This window comes from Emydura macquarii, unplaced genomic scaffold (genome assembly GCF_026122565.2).
Source record: "Emydura macquarii macquarii isolate MOO-44397 ecotype Brisbane River unplaced genomic scaffold, CSIRO-AGI_Emac_v2 contig_2676, whole genome shotgun sequence".
NCBI lineage: Eukaryota > Metazoa > Chordata > Testudines > Chelidae > Emydura > Emydura macquarii.
The window spans coordinates 12,126,170-12,148,067 of NW_027132813.1; the positions used below are offsets into that span (position 1 = coordinate 12,126,170).

The window sequence follows — 21,898 nt, forward strand, 5'->3', positions numbered from 1 at the left end:
TCAAAATTTTACCAAATCTCCTGAGTCATGGAATCAGAAAGGGGGTAGTTTCTTTGGAATGCTTTATATTTCAGCATGGTGGAGAAAGGAGAACTCAGACTCAAGTATCTGGGGCAAAAACTAAATTAAGTGTAAGCCTCTTACTACTTACAGAAAGTCATTCTCAACAACATCAGGTTTCATTACACTGTAATGGATTTTTTAAATTTATAAGTGTTCATTGTTCTGTAAAATATATTTTCCATTTCAAAATGGTGCTATAATATAAATAATAAATTGTTTTATCCAGAGTGTTTTTCAATATTTTAAAATAACTTTAAAAGAGACATAGGATTGCGAAATGTAAGATTTATTATAGCGTTTTTATTAACAAACTTTCATTGGAAAGTTCTGGACGCATTAACAGAGCAGGCACATTGGCTTCCATGTTTGGCATTTGACTGTCAACAGAATTGCACTTCACTGTTATAGTTCTGTTACAAGATTGTGAATTTTCAGGACAAGACTCATACCCAGCCTCTCTCACTGTAGTGTTCAGTATGTGTTTCTGATTATTTTGGTCAGCCTTCAGAAGCTGGTCAGATTGCGATGAATTCTGGTCTGTCTTGATTTCAGTTTTCTTCTTCTGCTTTGATACTGAAGTTCTTTTGTCTTCATTCCCATTTGCTTCTGTACCCCTTAAATCACACTTACCTCTGTTTTTACAAAGTCCCTTTTGGTTACTTGATACATTATTCTCAGTTTCAGGACAAGGTTTTATTAGAGAACCAGCACTTCTGCAGATAAATGGTGAGGAGCTTGTCACCTTTGGAAGGCTTCTTATGCTTTCCTCTGTGTTCTGAAGACAAGGTGCATCTCTCCTGTTTATTCTTTCATGTATTTGAAATTGTTGTACTGAGTGGAGAAAAAAATTTCTAGGCAGAGAGTTCTGCATTATGGGTCTTCTCAGTCTCCTCTGAAGACAACTGCAATGGAGAACATGTTGGACTGGGTGAACATAGCTTTCAGCAGCTTGCTGTAAAACATTTACAGGGGGTACAGAGTTTTGGATCTGCACAACATTACCAGATGAAGGGGCACACTGGTAACACAAAGTGTCACTTAACTGCTGACACGAGTGTGGGCTCCATTTCACACCTACTTGCCTATATGCATCTGGACAGCCACACTGCCTGTTCTGAGAGGATAGTGGGCATGTGGTATGCTGGTCAACACATGTCTGTGCCGTGGTTGAGCCAGCTTCATTTTTGATGCTTTTATTCAATTCGTTGTTATATGCTGAATGTACAGACATGCAGGCATTTTGGGGTCTGCCATTGAAAAGTTCCGAGCACATGTGGGTTTCTTCATAAGTTACTCTCTCTGAGGAATTACAATTACTGGTATGTGATGCCAGAGGCTCTAACTCATAATGCTCATGCTCCATTTCTGGTTTTTGCCCTCCGGAATCCAATTGATATTTGTTGACAGGATGTGCTTTGTTTTGTCTCCTGTCTCCTTGGCTTCCTGACAAAGCTTGGGAGAAGGCATTGCATTGCAATTTTTTTGGCAGAGGAATCTGGCCACAAGTACCTTGGGGCCCAAGGCAACGGCACATGCACTGGAAAAAGAAGGTTGCAAAAGCCCAACTAATGCACATTATAAGCATCATGAAAGTGCCAAGCTGGGTGTATGCTAAGACTGTGGAAGGCATCATCATTGCTCCAGCCACAAATGTGGTCAACGCAGCCATTGCAATTGCAGAACCCATGCGGCTTAGAGAGAAGATGACTTTTCCTTCTCGGTCAGGATCAGGAGCTAAGCGGTAAGCAACTCCATAGTGGACAGCAAAGTCCACAGACAAGCCAACAGCTACAGAAATAGTGACAGACTCTAACACATTTAGCTCCCATCCAAGAAGAACCAGAGAACCAACAGTGACAAATATAGTTCCAGCTATTGAAACTATTGCATAAAGGCTTATAATTATATTCCAAGTTGTAAGTAGCATTACACTAAAAGCAACAGCTACCGAAAGGCCCATGGCAATCAGAGTACCATCAGAAAGACTGTCTTGAAGGTCATAGAACTCTAAATTACTCACAAACCAACCATTGCCAAGACCCTCAGGAGCAGAACTAAGCTCATTTGAAATCCATGAATTCACCTCTCTGTAGAACTGATGCATTTTCTCATAAGCCAGTGTGAAGAGGTAGGTGCTTTGGAACTCCAATACCACAGCTCTGATGGTATCATTTATGTCAAAGCGAGGCCCTGGGGTTTTGCCGTTCAAATGATACCCAGTGCTTCTTTCTAACTCCATGATGGCCCTCTTGATGCATAATTCAAAAACTTCTTGTTTGTATGGAAATCTCCAATGGCTGCAGCAGGGATAAAGAGCTGGCTCATCACAGTCCTGATTTTCCATCCACTGCTTAAATGTCTCAATAAAGCAGCTTGCGAAGTCCTGTTCTTCAGTTTGATAATAAAATGTTTGATTTCTTAACTTCTGGCAAAAATGTAAAATCCAGACCTGGGAAGCTGGGCTTGCAATATTAAAACTGCTGTCTAGTTTCAGCTTTCCTTTACTTTTAGGATTGAGAGGATCTCCATTATCTTCAGGAGACACGCCCCAGATTACTGTAATTGGCATGTGGAGTTCCTCTCCATGGTGGACACGTTCAAACATAAAAAGCTTTTTGTATTCTGCATCATAGCGTTCAAAAGGGTGAGAAGACCTAAACACTTGAAACTCAGAGAGCTCCAGTGACGGTAATTTCATTTTTGGATTAACACATACAATGTATGCTCCACCTATAGTTAAGGCAAGGAACCAGAAGAGCCAAATATATCGGAACTTGATAACAATGCATGGCAAGACTTTCTCAAAAAATATCCTGGATGCTTCTGAGACTGCAAAAATAATCTTGTGGAACACCTGGCACAACACTGTGCAGCAGCCTTTGCTGCTATATACTCTCTGCTGAGGTTTTTTGAAGCAGGTGAATATATTTAGAAGATACCGTTCATGTAACACAACTACTGCTGGTAACCATGTAACCATTAAAACATAATTCACCAATATGGCAGTGCCAGCATAAACACCAAAACATCTGATTGCTGTAATATTGCTGACATAATTAGCATAGAAGGCAGCTGCGGTGGTAAAACTGGTAACAAACATGGAAAGAGCAGCATGTTGCAAGGTGATGCTCACTGTCTCAGAAGTATCAGCGTGCGATTTATCAAATTTTGTGTAGTTCCAAACATCACACAGGACAAAAGCATCATCTGCTCCAATTCCAACAAGAATAATTAATGCCGTGAGGTTCATAAAAGGGAAAAACTCAAAATTAAATACTACCCGATAAAGAAAGTAAGATACAATCAAGGAACTAATTATTGCAAACATGGTCATCAGCGTGATAAACATGGACTTTGTGTATACACACATGACTAAGAGAACAATCACAATGGCTATGGCAGGATACACAGTATCCATTAATAGGTAATCTTGAAACAAACTATGTTTTATTCCAAACTCGATCCCTGTGATGGTAGTTATACCATCAGAAAAGTTCCAGTTCTCAAAATTATCCAGGTAAATGTTCATCATGCTTTCTCCTTTTTCTGTTGGAGAGAAGAGCATGCTGTACTTTAAAGCTGGTAAGACGTAGTCAGCAGTCTTTGGGCTTAGAAAATCTTTGTCCACTAGATAGTGCAGAATCTGGTAAACAGCATTGTACTTTGTACATTTACGAGGCACATTTGTACACTTGAGCTGGTCCTTCCTTTTGGCTGCCACATCCCAGCAGTCTGGTCCCAGGGTTCCGTTGTAGTAGTATTTGGCACATGTACGAAGCAGCTTTAGCGTGTGAGAAACATCTCGTTCTACAATTTTTTGACATGATGATCTGTTGTTTAGAATGGCAATATAGTTGCCCAGTGTCCAGCTGGGACAGCATGAAGCAGCAGTGGTCCTCTGACAGAGATCACCAAATTGGGAATGAGATCTTATCTGTATAGAGACAGAAACAGAGTTATAATATTAGGGCAAGAGTCCATTTAAAAGGGGTGCTTTACATTTTATTTTTAAATTTAAAATAATTCACAAACAGGTTCATCCAGGAGGGATGAAAGTAACACCCAGGGTATTCTGTGCCAATACTTGTAAATTTTTAAGCACACACACACACACACACAGGTTCTGATCCTCCTCTCATATACACCACGGTAAATCAGGAGAACCTCCACAGAAGTTCAGAGTCACAACAGTGTAAAAACTGGTAGAAACGATACAACAATCAGGCCCATGCGCTCAGCAATTTTAAGAATATTGTACATTGGCAACCACAGTCTATTACATAGAAACACAGGACTGGAAGGAACCTTCTGGTTATTGAATCCAGTCTCCTGTTATCACAGGCAACCCTGTCATATAATCCTGTTCATAAATTCATCAAGCTCCATCTTAAAACTGGTTTGGTTATCTCCATTATTCCTACTGGAAGACTGCTCCAGAACGTCACTCTTCTGATGGCTAAAAACCTTCTTCTACTGCTTGAAGTTGCAGCAACTCTTTCCTCACAACTGAGGTGCACTGTTTCCCTTTAATGCTCTACAATGTTTGTTTGTTTTTAACTAATCAGTTGCCCATAGGTTTGGTTAGGATTTGTTCCTCATCCCTCCTCAGACCACAAAGAGGATCCTAGAAGCTGAAGTGACTTCCCCTGCAACTCTAGCACAAGCAGATGGGACAAGGAGCTGTGTAACCTAAGCTGTCTTCTACAGCCCACTTTGTACATAAGCCATTTTTACCTTTCTGCATCTGGCTGACTTTTCCTCTGAATGACTCTGGAGCCTTGTCTACATATGAAAGTTATACCAATTTAACTACCTAGATTAAGAAACTGATTTAGTTAAATCAGTTAAATTAGCTTCATCAGTGTGGAAACTCTTATTTCAGTTTAGAAGTGCCTTATACTGATTTAACTTTAAACTGGTAAGGAAATGACTTACACTAAATCAATATAAAGCACTCTTAAACCAAAACAAGAGTGTCCAAAAGGGTGGTTCATACTGATTTAACTACATCCATTTCTTAGCTAACAGTTAAATCGGTAAAATTTTCTCAAGTAGACAAGGCCTAAAAGCTTAATAAGGGCTCAAAGTATTTAAGTTTCCCAGATTCCATGCACACATCACTAGTCAAAACTGGTTTGGAAAGAACAATGAACTGAAACCAATGTTGCAAACACTTAAGCATGGGCATAACTTCACTCACTTGAATAGTCCCAGTGAATAAAGTTACACATGTGTCTAAGTGTTTACAGGAGTGGGCGCTGAAACCTTTATCCATGCAGATTTCAGATCAGCTAAGTATGAGACATAATGCTTCTTGTTTATACTGAAATTACACTGTGTGATCACTTGTAGTACAGACAAAACCCACAATTTGGGGACTGTCCTGATGGTTATAAAAGCTTTAATATGGACTTAATTTTGTCAAACAATTCCTGAACAAGAATGACCTGACATTCCACTAAAACAGGATAATTCACATTTGATTGTTTCCAGATAAAAACACTTACACATGCAAACTCAGGAAAAACTGAGCAACCTAATAAATAAAAGGAAGCACTGGAATAGCATATTTGTATTTTTCATGGCACATCTCCAGATTTATCCTATGAGGATATAATATGAAAGCTCTGGGTCAGCCAAGCAAACTGGGAGGAAAGGATTGTATTGTCCTCTCTGAATAGTCAAATTCAAGATGGGACAATGAGATTTACATGTTATTCTTCAATACTTGCTGAAGGCTATAAACATTCACTGGTAAAGTAGCTGGTGCCAAAGATAAAGTAACACAAGCTGGCAGCCAAAAGTTGGAAAGAAAAAACAATATATACCCTGGAATAACTTTTTAAAGTATTACATTAGAACATTTTTTACAAAACATTAGCACTGCAGGATAGGGCCCTATTTTGTTGGCTGATGAAAATATATTGCCAAGGTCATTTTGTATTTGCCAGGCCAGTTTGCCATTGGCAACATCTCTATTTGTTACTGGGATATCTAAAGAAATGAAGTTGTGCAATTCTGTACATATGCTGCCTACAAGGGCACATCAACTTGGCAAATGGATCTTTCTGGTGATGTAGGCTTGTACTCCTATATTTGGAATCTTTGAAGTTTATGAAAAATAAAAGTGTATGGATAGCAAGGAAAACTTCCCATAACTGATGTGGGAAGGAAAGGACTTCTCAAATTCTGGTCATTTCAAAATCAGGGGCGTGATCCTCTAGCCAGTCTGCATGTGCAATTTCTATTGAAGATTTTGGGAATGCCATGTGCTGAGCAGTTGCAGGACGGAGCCCTAAGTATTAGTAAACCAGATGGTTGAAGTTGTTATAATACACCCAAGATAGGTTCTGCTTTTAAATGCTAAGCAGCTGGGAATACGATTTTAAAGATCCCTTCTTCTATTGATGTGCAGGGGATTTATACTGATAGCTCATATTAACATAAACAATAGTTTGGCACAGAAATCCTACATATCAATAGTAAAATACATGAAACCTTAAGTTTACACTTCAATTTAACTTGCAAAATCCCAGAAAATGTACTGCCTAATTTTGCTATCTTTGAATTTAATGAAAGTTTTGCCACTGATCTCAATGAAAGCAGAACTGGGGCCCTCAATCAGGCATGAATTTCATAAATGAACTATAGCTAACAGAAGAGAGACCGTAACAAAGACTAAAGGTCACAAAACATCAATTTCTTGAGACTAGTTACAGTGTAAGTCAGCACCCACTCTAGGAGGTCAAATATCAGCAAAAGAACATAGCAATTGAATGAAAGGCACATCTAAGCACCTCATGAGATCTAGGAGGTACTTGAAAGGGAATCACATTTCTATATGGCTTAAGCAATAGCACAAACCACTTAGAAGCAATTTTGTTATGAAAACAAGTTTTTGTCCAGATTGTCTAAGTGACTGGCATCTAGTTTAACTAATTTTTAACTAAAAGTACTGCTTATATAGACAGGTAATAATTACAACATTTATTCTTATCAAGTTATAAATCCAACCATCTAGCAACACCATCTAGCTACACCACCACCTTGCTACATATAATTCTGCTCTCCAATTCACTGCTTGATGATTAATTGCTTAACTACAAAACAAGGTTACAAGAAAAAGATCTCTTGTCCAAAATGTGTGATCTGCTACAAATACCCTTTATAAAATATCTGCAGACACTGCTAAAGCTTCCATGATCCTAGTATGTAAGTGGTGGTTTGTTTGTTTTTTAAGGGAGATGTTTTTCATGCATTTGAATTATATGATGCTTTTTCTTCAAAGCAGTTTCCTCTTATTTTCCTTTGGAAATGCTTCACTATTCTTTGGCAATCAGGACTTCTAAATAAGTAGCATTTGAAATCTATATTGTAAAATTTTAAGGATGCATTTTGGATAAAAGGGTAAATTTTTCAGTACCAATACAAGTCCCTCCAAATTATCCTTCAGATGTAGCGCTCTGTCTTCATTTCATTATTCTGAAATATGTTTTCTCTTTATTTAGGACACAAATATCCTGTGCCCTTGACTGGTCAGTGATGAGTGGCATTTATTTGAAACAGCTGTCTAGGTGCACTAACAGATAGCAAGGACATCCACAGACTAGCACTTCTTATATAGTACAGCTTACAATTAGTCCTTTATATTTTAAAAAGCGTCGCATACAAATAAAATATAACTTCAAACCTTAACTTCAAAGTCACTGCCATGGCACCAATTATCCTACAAAAAGTGGAGTGACTATAAGAAGCCACTGTCTTCTTGATTTTGTTAATCTAAATTTCAGTGACATTCATTTCTTGGTACCAATGGCTGTAAAATATTCCACTGCTTATGTTGAGAAACCCAGAATCCTAGGCAAGCAAATATCAGGTGCTAAAAAAAAGGGGAGGAAATTGGCTGGTTTAAGGTGATTGCCTGAAGACACTGATAAACAAATCAATTATTGATCAAATATCACAATCTAAAAACATTTCTGGTTAAATAACTATGGCATACTTGTTAGGTTAATTGGTGATGGGAATTTTGTTTGGTGAGGAGGAAAAGTAATGGATCTCTGCCCAGGAAATCAATTGATCATCACTAAGAGAAAATAAAAAATATGGCCTAGGTTGCTTTCAATGTCAGGTCTGTGAGTTTACAAAAATTTACGGTTGTATTGCAATTTAATGCATTGTTCTCAGCTAGTGACAAGCTTATGCTTTTCAGATGTATTATTTAAATACATTATGCTTTTTAGTTCAGCATGGACTTTGTAACCGTGTCAGTTAAAGTCCATTATTAGTAGAAACCAGACATCTATCTCAACCATATGCACAGTTAACTTCTAACACATGCAAGAGCAACTTTTGAAGTCCCTGAGGCTGGCTGTTGCCCTTGTCATTTTGACTCTTTAAGGGATGAGAGCAAGGCCCCATCGACACTGGCCATGGAAAAAATTTCTGCTAGTCAGGATTGACAGGGACAAAGTGTCTTCTTTCATTCTCTCATGTTCTAAGATGGAAGCAAATGTTTATCTCAGAAATATGCAATCTGGACTGAATTACTTTTGCTGTTTGCCTAGAAACTGCATTTATGTCCCTTTGATGTCTCTGATGCCAAGCTATTCTCTTTTGAGTTCACAGGCCTAAGTGACCCACTGACAGCAAGAAATGCATGCAGAACACAATGAAGATGCTGATGGACTGTCTTAAAGGAAATAAAAGTAAGGCTCAAAGAAATGAAATCCTTGCCTTCTTTGGAAAACAAAAACATTGGTCTATTATTATGAAAGGAAACATGCTGCAAAAGAGTAAAATATACCCTTCAGAACAGAAATAGTGTTGGCACACAGAAACAGCCTTTACTTTTAATGAAGATCACTTGAGGGGCACAAACAAATTCTGATCCATAATCTGATCATTTAAAGGCAAAATTGTTTTTGAACTAGTGCCTGCCTATGGATTGCTTACTCTGCAGCAAGAAAACAACTTGAAATGCTTTCATCTACTGGTTAAATGTAATGGATTGGAACACAAGGAGTTTCAAATAAATATTTTAATCTGGATTAAGCAGAGTAAATGTGTTTTTTACTTACCCTCAAATTATCTACATTGCACATTGATTTAATTGCATGCAAATTCCACAAGTTCTCTCCTTCTGTGGAAGTAAATACCACTCGTGAATATCGATCACCTGGAAATACAGTAAGAGGATTTTATGAATTACTCAGGTATGTCTGATATCACAGACTGAAACAGATCCCATCATTCAAAAATCAGATACAAATTATTTTAACTGTACATCTATTTGTCTGAAGGTGGGAAACCACCTTTTTCAACAGAGAAGGTGTTCTGTTTATTTGAAAGTATTGAGTCCTTATGAGAGCTTCAATTTCCCTCAACACCTGAAAGCTAAAAGAGTTCTCTAAACTTCATTCTTTTTTGAATTGTATACAATTCAGAAATCCTAAAAATTTCTAGCTAAGCTTATTGTCTATCTTCTGAAATCTGACAAGAAAGAAGGAAAGGTCTCAGCAGCAAACTATTATAGGCCTATCTTAATTCACAGCATATTTGTAGTGGATACATAATATAAACAGAAGCTGCCTTAGTGAAACAATACATTTGGGTACATCAATAATAATTACAAGAACATTTGTAAAATGACTGCTTTAGGGGCTGTGACTTAAATTTCTGGGAAGTCCTTGGGACCATTTATGATTGTCTTCTGTAATGAGATACCTCACTCTGTGGATGTGCGGAAAGAAGTAGATGTGATATATCTTGACTTTAGCAAAACTTTTGATACAGTCTCCACCATAGGCGGCCAGTATAATATGCTGGGGAACGTTAAGCCTTCCGGAGCAGAAGCTCCTGATCCACTCCTTGCCCCACCCACGCTCTGCCACCAATCTGCCCCAGGCTTCAGCCTGTCCCCCAGCCCCGCTCTGATCATCCCAGCAACTGGGGCTCGCCTGGGCTTAATTCCCAGGCAGTTGGAGGGTCCCAGGAAACAAACCCCCCTTACCTGGAAAGATGCGGCAAGAGGGGACAGAGCTGGGGAGAGGGGGAAGAGCCTGCCCCCTCCGCTCGCCACGCTCCCAGGACCCAGCAAGGCAGTGAGTCACGCCAGGCAGGTCACCACACGGGGTAGGGGAGCTGAGTTACCACTGGGCACAGTGGCCACAGGAGCAGGAGAGGCGCCAAAGGAAGTACTCAGCGCTGCCAGCCCCTCTACCTCCAGGTGACTTGGTACAGAGGCTGGAAGGTAGGGACAGGATACAGAGTGACCTAGACAAATTAGAGGTTTGGACCAAAAGAAATCTGATGAGGTTCAAGGACAAGTGCAGAGTCCTGCACTTAGGACGGAAAAATTCCATGCACTGCTACAGACTGGGGACTGACTGGCTAAGCAGCAGTTCTGCATAAATGGACCTAGGGGTTACAGCGGACAAGACGCTGGATATGAGTCAACAGCGTGCCCTTATTGCCAAGAAGGCTAACAGCATATTGGCCGGAATTAGTAGGAGCACTGCCAGCAGATCGAGGGAAGTGATTATTCCCCTCTATTCGGCACTGGTGAGGCAACATTTGGAGTACTGTGTACAATTTTGGGCCCCTCACTACAGGAAAGATGTGGACAAATTGGAGACAGTCCAGTGGACAGGCAACGGAAAATTATTAGGGGGTTGGAGCACATGACTTATGAGGAGAGGCTAAAGGAACTGGATTTATTTAATCTGCAGAAGTGGGACAGATGGTTCATGAAACACAGTGAGGGATCCAGGTTGCTGACTGGTTTGTCATCTTCAGGTGCACCTTCAAAACGGCTGTCTGGAGCTCAATAGCTGTCTTGCTGAGCTCTGGCTCTGGCTAGGCTGAGGTGTTCTACGCCTATTGCTTCTGCCCCTCTTCCTGGGGTAGTCCTGCCTCTGAGGCTGGTAAAATGGAGGGGCTTAAAATGTTTTCTCTGTGTGCTTGTAGTGTGCAAACTCAAGGACTTCAGGGTTTCCCTAGAGTCCTTCAGGCTGTGCAACTTCAAATTAGTCTGCTCTGAGAACAAGCCTGCACCTTCAAATGGCAGGTCTTGGATGTACGTCCGGGGGGAGGCCAGACACCTGCAGCCAGGAGCATCTCCACATCGCAATCCCAGAAGACATGGTGTGGGTGGCAAGAGTCTGCTGCGTCTAAAGCCGCTTGCAAAGATGTTTTTGCCACAGCCTTTCCCTCTTTGATGAATGGGGCAAAATATTTACATTCTATCCCCATAGCCGTTGGAGGGATGGACACAGGAGTCTGCCACAGAACCTTAGTTGTGGCTTGAATTGTCTTGATGAAGGGGAGTGCTGTCCGAGAGGAGCCCTCCAGAGTCAAGATGTTGACCATCAGGTCCTCCGACTCCCGCACCTCCTCAGCTTAGAGGCCAAGGTTCTTTGCCACCCTATTCAGTAGCTGGTGGTGAGCCTATTATCCAAAGGTGGTGGAAGTAGCAGAGGTCCCCATCACTGCCTCATCTGGGGATTATAATGAGGATGCTCTAGAGAGGGCTGGGTCTTTCTGCTCCACAGAGTCCTGCTATTCCCCTGCAACATCTCTTGCGGTGCCATGGGTCTCCTCGATACCGCAGTCCACACTGGGATCTACTCTTTCCTCAGCGACGCGATCAGTTTCCCTCTCAGCGCCGCGGAGAGATGGCCACGATGCCGACAGCCTCAAGGCTCTTTGTGTGTGAGGCAATGGAATACGACCTCCTAGATGTGGATCCCTGGGCCTGGTGATAAGTACAAGGGGTCCAAAACGGCCACTGGGGAGGCACCTGCCACTCAGGCTGCCAAGGTCCCATAAAGGAGTTTTGTCGTTGCCCCTGCCAATGGTTGCATCTTTGCGTCCGGTGCCGGCTGCATCTGGACACATAAGACTCCGTTTCTGAGCCCAATGACTGGGACTCAGAATGCAGATACCACAGCTGGGCTGAGTGAGGTTGGTCCATGGCACGATGCTGAGGTGAGGGCAATCGGTAACGAGCCATAGCAGGTTTGCCTCGGGACAGCACTGCAGTGGGCCTGCAGTGCTGGAGGACTTACTTCCTGCTTGACATCTGGGCGGAGGACATCTGGGCCATCATAGCTATTAAGTCCTGCACCACCGCAAAGGTGTCCGGGGTGGAAGGAGAGTGCAGCCCAACAGCACCAGTCCTGGTGGGGAGGGCACCAGGTGTCCCAGCAGAGGATGCACCTAGGTCTCTCCCTTGTCTGCAGACCTCACTGTCGGCAAATGCCCTGTCTGCCTTTCTCCGCTTCTACGATACTGGCAAGTGAGAGTGGTATCAGGTCTTCAGTGCCGGGAAGTGTCAGAGCCAGTATTCTCTGGTGCTGAGTCCCTTTTCGGCACCATAGCTTCTCTTATCGAGGCTGGCGCACTCCACACCGATGTGCTGGGTGCCGAGTTGGAACTTGGCTAAGGACAGAGCGCTACACCCATAAGAAGATGTTTAAGTCTGAGGCTCCTGTCTTTCTTTGTCCTTGGCCAAAAATAGTGATAGCCAGACATGCCTTCATAACTATAAACCAGATCAGGAGAAACAAAAATCTTACCCTCCAAACTAAATTTTGAATATTTACACCTTTTTAAAGTCAGTCTTACTATATGGTGCTGAAACTTGTAGACTTAGTAAGGTCTTAATATCTATCCTCCAAGTTTTTCATAAACAGCTGCTTTAGACATATCCTCAGTATCAGACCCCCCACCCCCACCTCCTCAAAAAAAAGCATAAATGAACTCTGGAGAAGGATGAAATGGAAACCTATAGGACAGGAAATTACAGAACCAAAATAGAGATGACTCGGACATACATGAAGGAAAAACCCAAACAACATAACAAGGCTGGCAATGACTTCACAGATATCTTTTAAAAACAGCCCTGCAAGAAGAATATATAAGGAAAAGTGAGTTTCTATTTTTAGATTTAAGCTAAAGTATAGATAATGCAGTATTAATGTCCTAATGGATATAAAGTGTTACTACTATACTAATGTATTTAAAGATACTAACATTTAAGATTGTCAACAACTAAAATCAAAACAAAAAATTTTAAAGAAATGCTCTATAAGAAAATGTTAGGTGTACTGCTTGGTGGGAACTGCTGATGTGAGTATAAAACGTGATTTAGCTTAAATTCCGGAGAGCCTTATGCAAAGATGATGAAGATGCATATTATAAATATAGGGAGCAAGACCTCTTTTTTCTTTTAGTGAGACATTTCCTGTGAATATTCAATATTCCCACGATATTCAGACTTACTATTAGCACCATTCCACTCACTTGGAATATCGCAGAAAAAACTGTCTTTGTGGAAATTCCAATCTGCTTGCCTTTTCTCTCTGTCATAGTGATCATCTGACCATCTGTCATCCTGATGACTAAAATGGAGGAAACATTTTTATCTATTTGAATACAGAATATAAGATTCCTAAAAAGAGTTTCCTAACTACTTACACATTTTTAATAACTTTGGCCAAAGAAAAATAAATATTAATGCTCATATGACTTCAACATTCAATAACTCATGATACTTTTTATCTTACCAGAGACCTTAAAGCACATTATCTTAACACTGAAAAATTCTTGTACTTCAAAGTGAAAAATGAAAATCACAAGACATTTTAAATTGTTATGCTAGATGTATTGTATGTGATAGGGTACGTTTTATCAATTCCTCTCTTGAGTCTAGTTCCATACATGAGGCCTAAGGAATATAAGGGGGGATCTGATCCAATATCCATTCAAGGCCATGGGAGTGTATTCACTGACTTCACTAGGCATTGGAATAAGGTATATTTCAGCAAGCTGAGACAGTAGCATGATTAAAAATGTCTTACCTTTTAGCCTGTTCATCTGCATATTTAAAAGGATAATTTGCCAATGTTGCTTTGTACCCTGTGTTTTTCACCATATTATTCCATGTGACCAATCTCTGGCCTATTGCAGTCCCTCTTGGCTCAAAACCCTAAGGCAGAACATTACAGAATTCTATTAGTACATTTCATTCTGTTGCTTTAAAAGAATGGAAAACATGATCATAGTGACGGATAGTTATAATTAGAAAGTTCAGTTACTTTAGACATCTAGTTTAGAAGTGATTGCTTTATAACAGAATGCTTTGACACAATAATGATCAATTGTATAGGGCTTACAGAGTGGTTATAAATTCTGATGCATGTTACATACCTCCAGTCAGAAACAGTGATTGTCTGTACTGCCTAGCCAATCAGTAAACTGGTTCTTAGCAGTTTCAGCAGATAAATGGTTTGAGCTAACTTATCTCAATTACAGAATATTTTGTAGCTTGAGTAATCATCTCTATTGGTTACTTTATGCACTAAAGAAACTCAAGCATGTCTACAAACCAGTCAGCCTTACCTCAATCCCTGGAAAAATCATGGAGCAGGTCCTCAAGAAATCCATTTTAAGGCACTTGGAAGAGAGGAAGGTGATCAGGAACAGTCAACATGGATTCACAAAGGGAAAGTCATGCCTGACCAACCTGATTGCTTTCTATGAAGAGGTGACTGGCTCTGTGGATATGGGGAAAGCGGTGGACGTGATATACCTTGACTTTAGCAAAGCTTTTGATACGGTCTCTCACAGTATTCTTATCAGCAAGTTAAAAAAGTATGGGTTGGATGAATGGACTATAAAATGGATCGAGAACTGGCTAGAGCATAGGGCTCAACGAGTAGTGATCAATGGCTCCATGTCTAGCTGGCAGCCGGTCACAAGTGGAGTGCCCCAGGGGTCGATCCTGGGGCCGGTTTTGTTCAACGTCTTCATTAATGATCTGGAGGATGGGGTAGATTGCACCCTCAGCAAGTTTGCAGATGACACTAAGATGTGGGGAGTGGTAGATACCCTGGAAGGTAGGGATAGGATACAGAAGGACCTAAACAAACTGGAGGATTGGGCCAAAAGAAATCTGATGAGGTTCAACAAGGACAAGTGCAGAGTCCTGCACTTAGGACAGAAGAATTCCATGCACAGCTACAGACCGATGAGCTAGGCAGCAGTTCTGCAGAAAAGGACCTGGGGATAACAGTGGATAAGAAGCTGGATATGAGCCAGCAGTGTGCCCTGGTTGCCAAGAAGGCTAATAGCATATTGGGCTGCATTAGGAGGAGCATTGCCAGCAGATCGAGGGAAGTGATTATTCCCCTCTATTCGGCACTGGTGAGGCCGCATTTGAAGTAGTGTGTCCAGTTTTGGGCCCCCCACTACAAAAAGGATGTGGACAAGTTGGAGAGAGTCCAGTGGAGGGCAACAAAAATGATTAGGGGGCTGGAGCACAGGACTTATGAGGAGAGGCTGAGGGAACTAGGCTTGTTTAGCCTGCAGAAGAGAATGAGGGGGGATTTGATAGCAGTCTTTAACTACCTGAAAGGGGGTTCCAGGGAGGATGGAGCTAGGCTGTTCTCAGTGGGGGCAGACGACAGAACAAGGAGCAACAGTCTCAAGTTGCGGGGGGGAGGAGGTCTAGGTTGGACATTAGAAAAAAGTTTTTCACTAGGGGGGTGGTGAAGCACTGGAATGGGTTACCTAGGGAGGTGGTGGAATCTCCATCTTTAGAGGTTTTTAAGCTGCAGCTTGATAAAACCCTCGCTGGGATTATTTAGCTGAGGTTAGTCCTGCTTTGAGCAGGGGGTTGGACTAGATGACCTCCTGAGGTCCCTTCCAACTCTATGATTCTTCTTCATCTCCAGAAGAATAACCCAAAGTCTTAGGACCATTTTAAAAGACACTTTTCTTGACTAATGTAATTTGAAGGTCTGACGACAGTTTGAAGAAATATTAGTGTACTTTACCACATTTTTTCTGTACAGAGGCATGGTATTATATCATCAGTATAACAACAGTAACATTGTAGTACTTTATGGTAGTCATTAAGTAGAACCCTTTCCATTAAAGTTCTGAATTCATAGTTGAGTTGGTATAGAACAAATAAGAACTGACCCCCTGTCTTTATCAGAATTAGATAACGATTCCTTTCACACCTTCAGTATGGCTAGGACTCCATCACTCAAAGGTTCTTAGATTCCCCCTTCCTTTAATAAACCCCAGCACCCCGCTCTGAAGCCTAATTTAGAATATACAATCACCAGGGCAGAGAACCTGTCTTCTGTGACTATGTTCTAATATGTGGGGCAAATTCACAACAATATTAAATGTACAGTTATTTGGTTGTGGAACATGGATAAGCTTTGGATAGTTGTCTGCTGGGCACTGGAATTCAAACCTAGTGCATAACAGACTCTGATGTGCAATCACCTATTTATATCCCCCTTAACTCTTTTTGGTGTCATAGTCTACAAGGACATTTGCATTAGAAGAAACACCAGGAACTTCAAGATCTACTCTCTTCCGTAGGATTCATTAGCGAAGGCTCACCACATTTGTTAGCCTTGCTATTATTGGAAACTCTCTAAAATATACTCAGAGGAACTCAAATAGATTTATGTTGACAGGAAACACTGTCATTTATACCAGTACAATCTGAAAACTTCAGCTGCAGCTCAGCCCATGTGAAAATATAGCTAGGTAATGCAAAGTTCATACCCAAATGTCCCAAAAGTTCAGGTATGTTCAGATTTGGGATTTTGGTTTGGGCACATCTATAAGAAGTTCACTGAACACTACTTACACTACCTGTTTACCATTATTGTTGGAAAAATAGTACAGCAGAGAACATTATCTGACAGTACAGGAAAATTATATTAACTTACCAGCAAAGGATCAGAAAAGTCTGGAAGATCTGGAACTAATATGCCAACCAAAGCACACACCACTATTAACACAGTACACATCCCTAGAACCACCACAGGCCAGTCAGCTATCAGGGCTGCATAACTACAAGAAAAGAAAAGAAAAATATCTTAGCAGGGAAAGAGGAATTTGAAAACAAAAACAAAAAAAACCAAGAACAGAATTATTTCACACCTTTCTCTCTATGGAATAAGATCTGTCTAATGCATGGTACTATTTTTCTTTATTTCATTTAAATAAGATAAAATTGGACCTCACATAGAGACACTGCAAAGGTCTGAAGCCCCCATTTTCATTTTTTAAAACTGAGATGAAGAAAGACCAAAAAAGATGTTTAATCATCTCCAGCAAATCCCTCTCCTCTTGAAACTTTCTTTGGGTGCTGGTTAGGAAGTCTTTTTCACCAGTCCATGGATATTTCTTTCAAGATTGTTATGAAAATGTAGATTTCACAGTTTAGGATTTTTTGTGTGCTGCTGCTGCTAAAATGATTATTTCTGACTTATTCAAAAATAGATTTCTTTGGCTCAGATGTCAGTTACTGATAATTGCTACTTATTTACTTAAACCATTCTGGCAACTAAAACACAATTAACATAATTTTAAGTCAAATTGCTTCGTATGCATTATTGATTTTTATAGTACTTCCTCAACTTTATAGTTCTGGTTTGGTCAGAATGTTTTCCATGATCCTGTACAATACAAGAAAATAAGAGTTTTGCATAAGCCAGAAGAACATTCTGCTTTGTAACTTATCTACAATTTTAAAAAGTTATTCAGAGGCTATTATGATAGTCCACAGAATTTGTTGCAAGTTCAAGGGTGAAACTAAACTGCAACACCAACACATATATTCAGATTTCAGTATATATAATATCTTGCAAATAAATTCTTGGAGCAAAGAAGCTTTTACATGCATAGTTAAATTTTCATTTCAATAAGAGGTTCTTGTCAAATTGGAAAAAAGTGGGAAAAAATAAAGAAGAAAATAAGAACATAAGAATGGCCATATTGGGTCAGACCAATGGTCCATCTCACCCAGTATCCAGTCTTCAGACAGTGGCTAATGCTAGGTGCCTCAGAGGGAATAAATAGAACAGATAATCGTCAAGTGATCCATCCCGTCAGCCATTCCCAGCCTTTGGCAGACAGAAATCCCTGCGTATCCTGGCTAATAGCCATTGATGGACCTATCCTCCATGAACTTTTCTAGGTTTTATTTTTTAACCCCGTTATAGTCTTAGCCTTCACAAAATCCTCTGGCAAGGAGTTGCACAGGTTGACTGTGCATTATGTGAAGAAATACTTCCTTTTGTTCATTTCAAACCTGCTGCCTATTCATTTTATTTGGTGACCCTTAGTTTTCGTGTTATGAGAAAGGAGTAAACACTTCCCTTTTTACTTTCTCCAAACCAGTCATGATTTTATAGACCTCTATCATGTCCCCCCTTAGTCTCTTTTCCAAACTGAAAAGTCCCAATCTTATTAATCTCTCTTCAGATGGAAGCTTTTCCATACCCCTAATCATTTTAGTTGCCCTTTTCTGTACCTTTTCCAATTCCAAGATATCTTTTTTGAGATGGGGCAACCAGATCTGCACGCAATATTCAAGATGTGGGTGTATCAGGGAAACCCAGAAGTCTGAAGTTCACTAAATTAGTCTTACATCAGTCACTTGAAATCAAGCTCCTTGAGTTCCAAGGACAACTTCAAAGAAAGATTATACTGTCTTATCTTTGGAACAGAATAGAAGGAACAAAGTCCGGTGAGGTTTGTGATGTATTTTGAAAAAACATTTGAGTATGAATCACAACGTATTGATAGTAGCTGAACACATGTAAATATTGATTAGGATAATTTATATTCCACTTCCTTCTCAATCTCCATGCACACTAAAATGAAGGTTAGTTTATATTACAGCTCTCTCTGCACCTACTTTCACTACCCTGAGAGACTATTTTGTTCTTTTGAATATCAAATCTGCAGAACATCTGCACGTTCTTACCTAGACCCAATTACCCTGTGTCCAGAGATCTTCTGTTCTGTTGCTAAAACAAGATCTAATGTGCCTTTTTATCCAAAGGCAACAGGACAGCCACCCTGGCAATAGTTTACCATATCTTAATTGTAAAACCAACAGCATTCAACAATATTGTTACCAACTGGCCTGGGAGTCCTCTGCAATATGTCAACCAGAAAATCTTCACTTCAGCAATGAGAAAGGGGTCTGGGCTTCTGGCCTGAACACAGGCTTAGGAAGATCCAAGTGCTATTGTGTCCATACCTCAGTTTCTCCATAGATACATGTGGAATAATTTTTACCAATCTCACACAGGGATTCTAAAGCTCAATTCATGAAAATTTCTAAAGCTGTTTGAAGTGCAATTTGTTATTAAACTGAATCATAAATGGACAACTTGCCCAAATGACCAACTGTGCAAAGTTTTAGGGAAAGGGAGTAGATGACTTAATAGAATTTTTCTATTTACAGGATTCAATATTTCTATATACACCAGATTGTAGATTGACTAGTTAAATGTTTGTCAAGAGGTCTGAAGACTTAAAAGTGATTTTTCACCAGTGTATTGCTATTGCAAGAATTATCCCTTTACCCTGTCGTGTGTATGATTCCATTCTCTGCTGAGCAGCTCTCTCTCATCTTTGTTGAGAAGAATTCTTCAATCAATAGCTAACATTAAAGAAAGTTGTGGTCTACATGACCTGTTTAAAGACACCAATAAACCTTATATAGGAAACATAGCCAGGTCTTTACTCTTGCAAATTCTCCTCTCAATTTTTTTGTCAGTCACTGTAGCAGGAAGATCTGATGACAAGCAGGCCTAGTGGTCAGCTCTTGGGCTTATGGTTTCTGCTGGTCCTGTTGTCCCAAAGGGGGCCTTGGTTGTGGCCTCAGTCATCCCCTTGTGCTCTGATTGCTCCCCCCAGAGTCCAGTCAATACAGAGGAGCAGGAGAAAGGGTGCAAGGTAGGGGAACTGGGCCCACCTACTTCACTGTGTCCCGAACCAGGGCCCTAAAGGATTATCAAAGTGTCCAGCTCAGTTACTGAGCTAACCTAAATTATGTTTTCCCCGAGGTCACTTCCTAACAGGTTGGAGTTCCTTTGCTTGGAGCGCAGTCACAGGCTAAGCAGACGCTCCTCAGTCTCTTAGTGTCCTGTTCAGTTAGTCAATCTCTCTTTGGGCTTTCAAATCCCAAAGGGGGGAGGTGAGGGGGGGGGCAGGCAAATCCAAGTCCATGCTGACAGAGAAGCCTTCACAGAGCCTGTTGCCACTATTGACACAGCTCTCAGCATCAACCTGGCTTCCTGGTGCCACATGCAGTGCATTTCCCCCTTCTCCTGGGCTGCTAGTGTCCTTGTAAAATTGTTCCTTGCCTGAGAACATGCTGTGCAAGTTGTGCCTGTTAAGGTGCAGGGCCTCCCTAGCCCATCACTGCTCCACTCCCCGCCCTGGTTCAGTGTGGGGCTGTAGGCGCCATCACAGTCACACACTGGATATTTGCCTCAGCAATGATCACTGCAGCAAGAATAGCAAAAGTATCCATTTGACCTTGACATAATGTTGCAGTCCTTATTGGCTTTATGTTTTCAACTCTCTGATGCAGTCTTTGTTAATTAGCCTGCTGTATGTTTTTTAGTGCCTTGAGCATGCCAACTATTTCACAGCTCATTGAATATGCAAAAAGAGCACAAATATGTGTATCAAGTAGATTCACAATAATTTTAAGAAGCCTCTAACAAATTGGGAAAGATCATTCCTTTTCCAGACAGCATACATTTTTGAGTTACAGTAATTATTTCTCTTTTGTCAACTTCAAATTTTCAGATTTTGTTTCTCTGAGCTTCATTTAACACCACTAACAACACCGGTGTAAAGCAAGAAATCGCTTCAAGTAATTTGTCCACAAACAACCGATGTCTTAAGTTGTTATCCAAAAGTAAAATATGCTGGTCTATTCACTTCTACTTATTTTGTAGCCATGGTGCAGGAGACGGAAGTTTTAAAATTAAATCGTAATTCTTCCCCTAAAAGGCAAGCTGTGGATTTGACTTGAACTTAAAATCGTGGGTGCATTGACCCGAGGATGAAAGTGACTGGCCTCAGATCTCTGCCTCCAATTCAGAAAAGCAATTAAACATCTGCTTAAATCCATCCCCATTCAAGAAAGAATTCAAATTTAAAAACGACATGCTTAAAGTTAAATATGTGTTTAAGAGCTTTCCTGAATCAAGGCCTCAGATTCTAACCTTATCCCAGATGATTAAACCCACCAATACATTGGTGCAACTGGCTGAGAAGAGTCAGAGGACTGGGCCAGTCTGGTAAGCCAGCCATTTTTTCAACCAGTCAATAGCCCGAATCAAGTGAAAGTTCCCACTAATCACAAAATTCATAGCTGCCTGAAATCTATTTTATGTCAAACCATCTGCTGCATTCAGTCTAGTCTGTAGAACGTAAATATTTCCTACACTGTTTTGTGGTGTGGTGCTACATTTTCCTAATCTACCCAATACATATATTTGTGATTCTTTTCTTGCCCCCCTGCACTTTTAATGATCTGGGAAATCATGTTTGCATGCTAAGCAATAAAATAATGCTTAGAAAGTTCTCCTTTGTGAATCTGTGTCGCTGTGTATAAACAAGTAAAAATCTGGTTAATCACAATCCAGTTGCACACAAAAAGATACACACATCCTTTCAAAATGTCTAGTTTGTGTATATTTAAGAGGTTTCCACTGTTTCAAATACAATGGAAATGTATTTGATTGGATTTATATGTAGTATATTCACTGAACAGATCTATCATTTTCCGAAGGCAATTCCTTCACATGGATTATTCCTTTAACATATGTTCACTTGAAATGGTCTTTAATATTTCAGGTGTATGCACCATTTTGTGTTGGCCATTCTAGTTTCTTCCATTAAATGGTATTGATTTTGCCAATCTTTATATTATACATTATATTATTGCATCCGATGAAGTGGGTTTCTGCCCACGAAAGCTTATGCGCAAATA

The 21,898-nt window shown here is 40.4% G+C and overlaps 1 protein-coding gene across 11 annotated transcripts in view; it reads right to left on the bottom strand.

The window, feature by feature from the left end:
• Window positions 1-333: 333 nt before the first annotated feature.
• Window positions 334-21,898, bottom strand: part of DISP1 (dispatched RND transporter family member 1) — a 149,566-nt gene continuing 128,001 nt past the window's right edge. For all 11 annotated transcript variants that reach the window (XM_067564900.1, XM_067564899.1, XM_067564897.1 and 8 more), the window contains 5 exons: window positions 16,821-16,944; window positions 13,926-14,053; window positions 13,369-13,466; window positions 9,144-9,241; window positions 334-3,997 (listed from right to left, as the gene is read on the bottom strand). In XM_067564900.1, coding sequence (XP_067421001.1) covers window positions 353-3,997; window positions 9,144-9,241; window positions 13,369-13,466; window positions 13,926-14,053; window positions 16,821-16,944 — 4,093 coding nt within the window. In that variant the 3' untranslated portion in view covers window positions 334-352. The remainder of the gene's footprint in view (window positions 3,998-9,143; window positions 9,242-13,368; window positions 13,467-13,925; window positions 14,054-16,820; window positions 16,945-21,898) is intronic.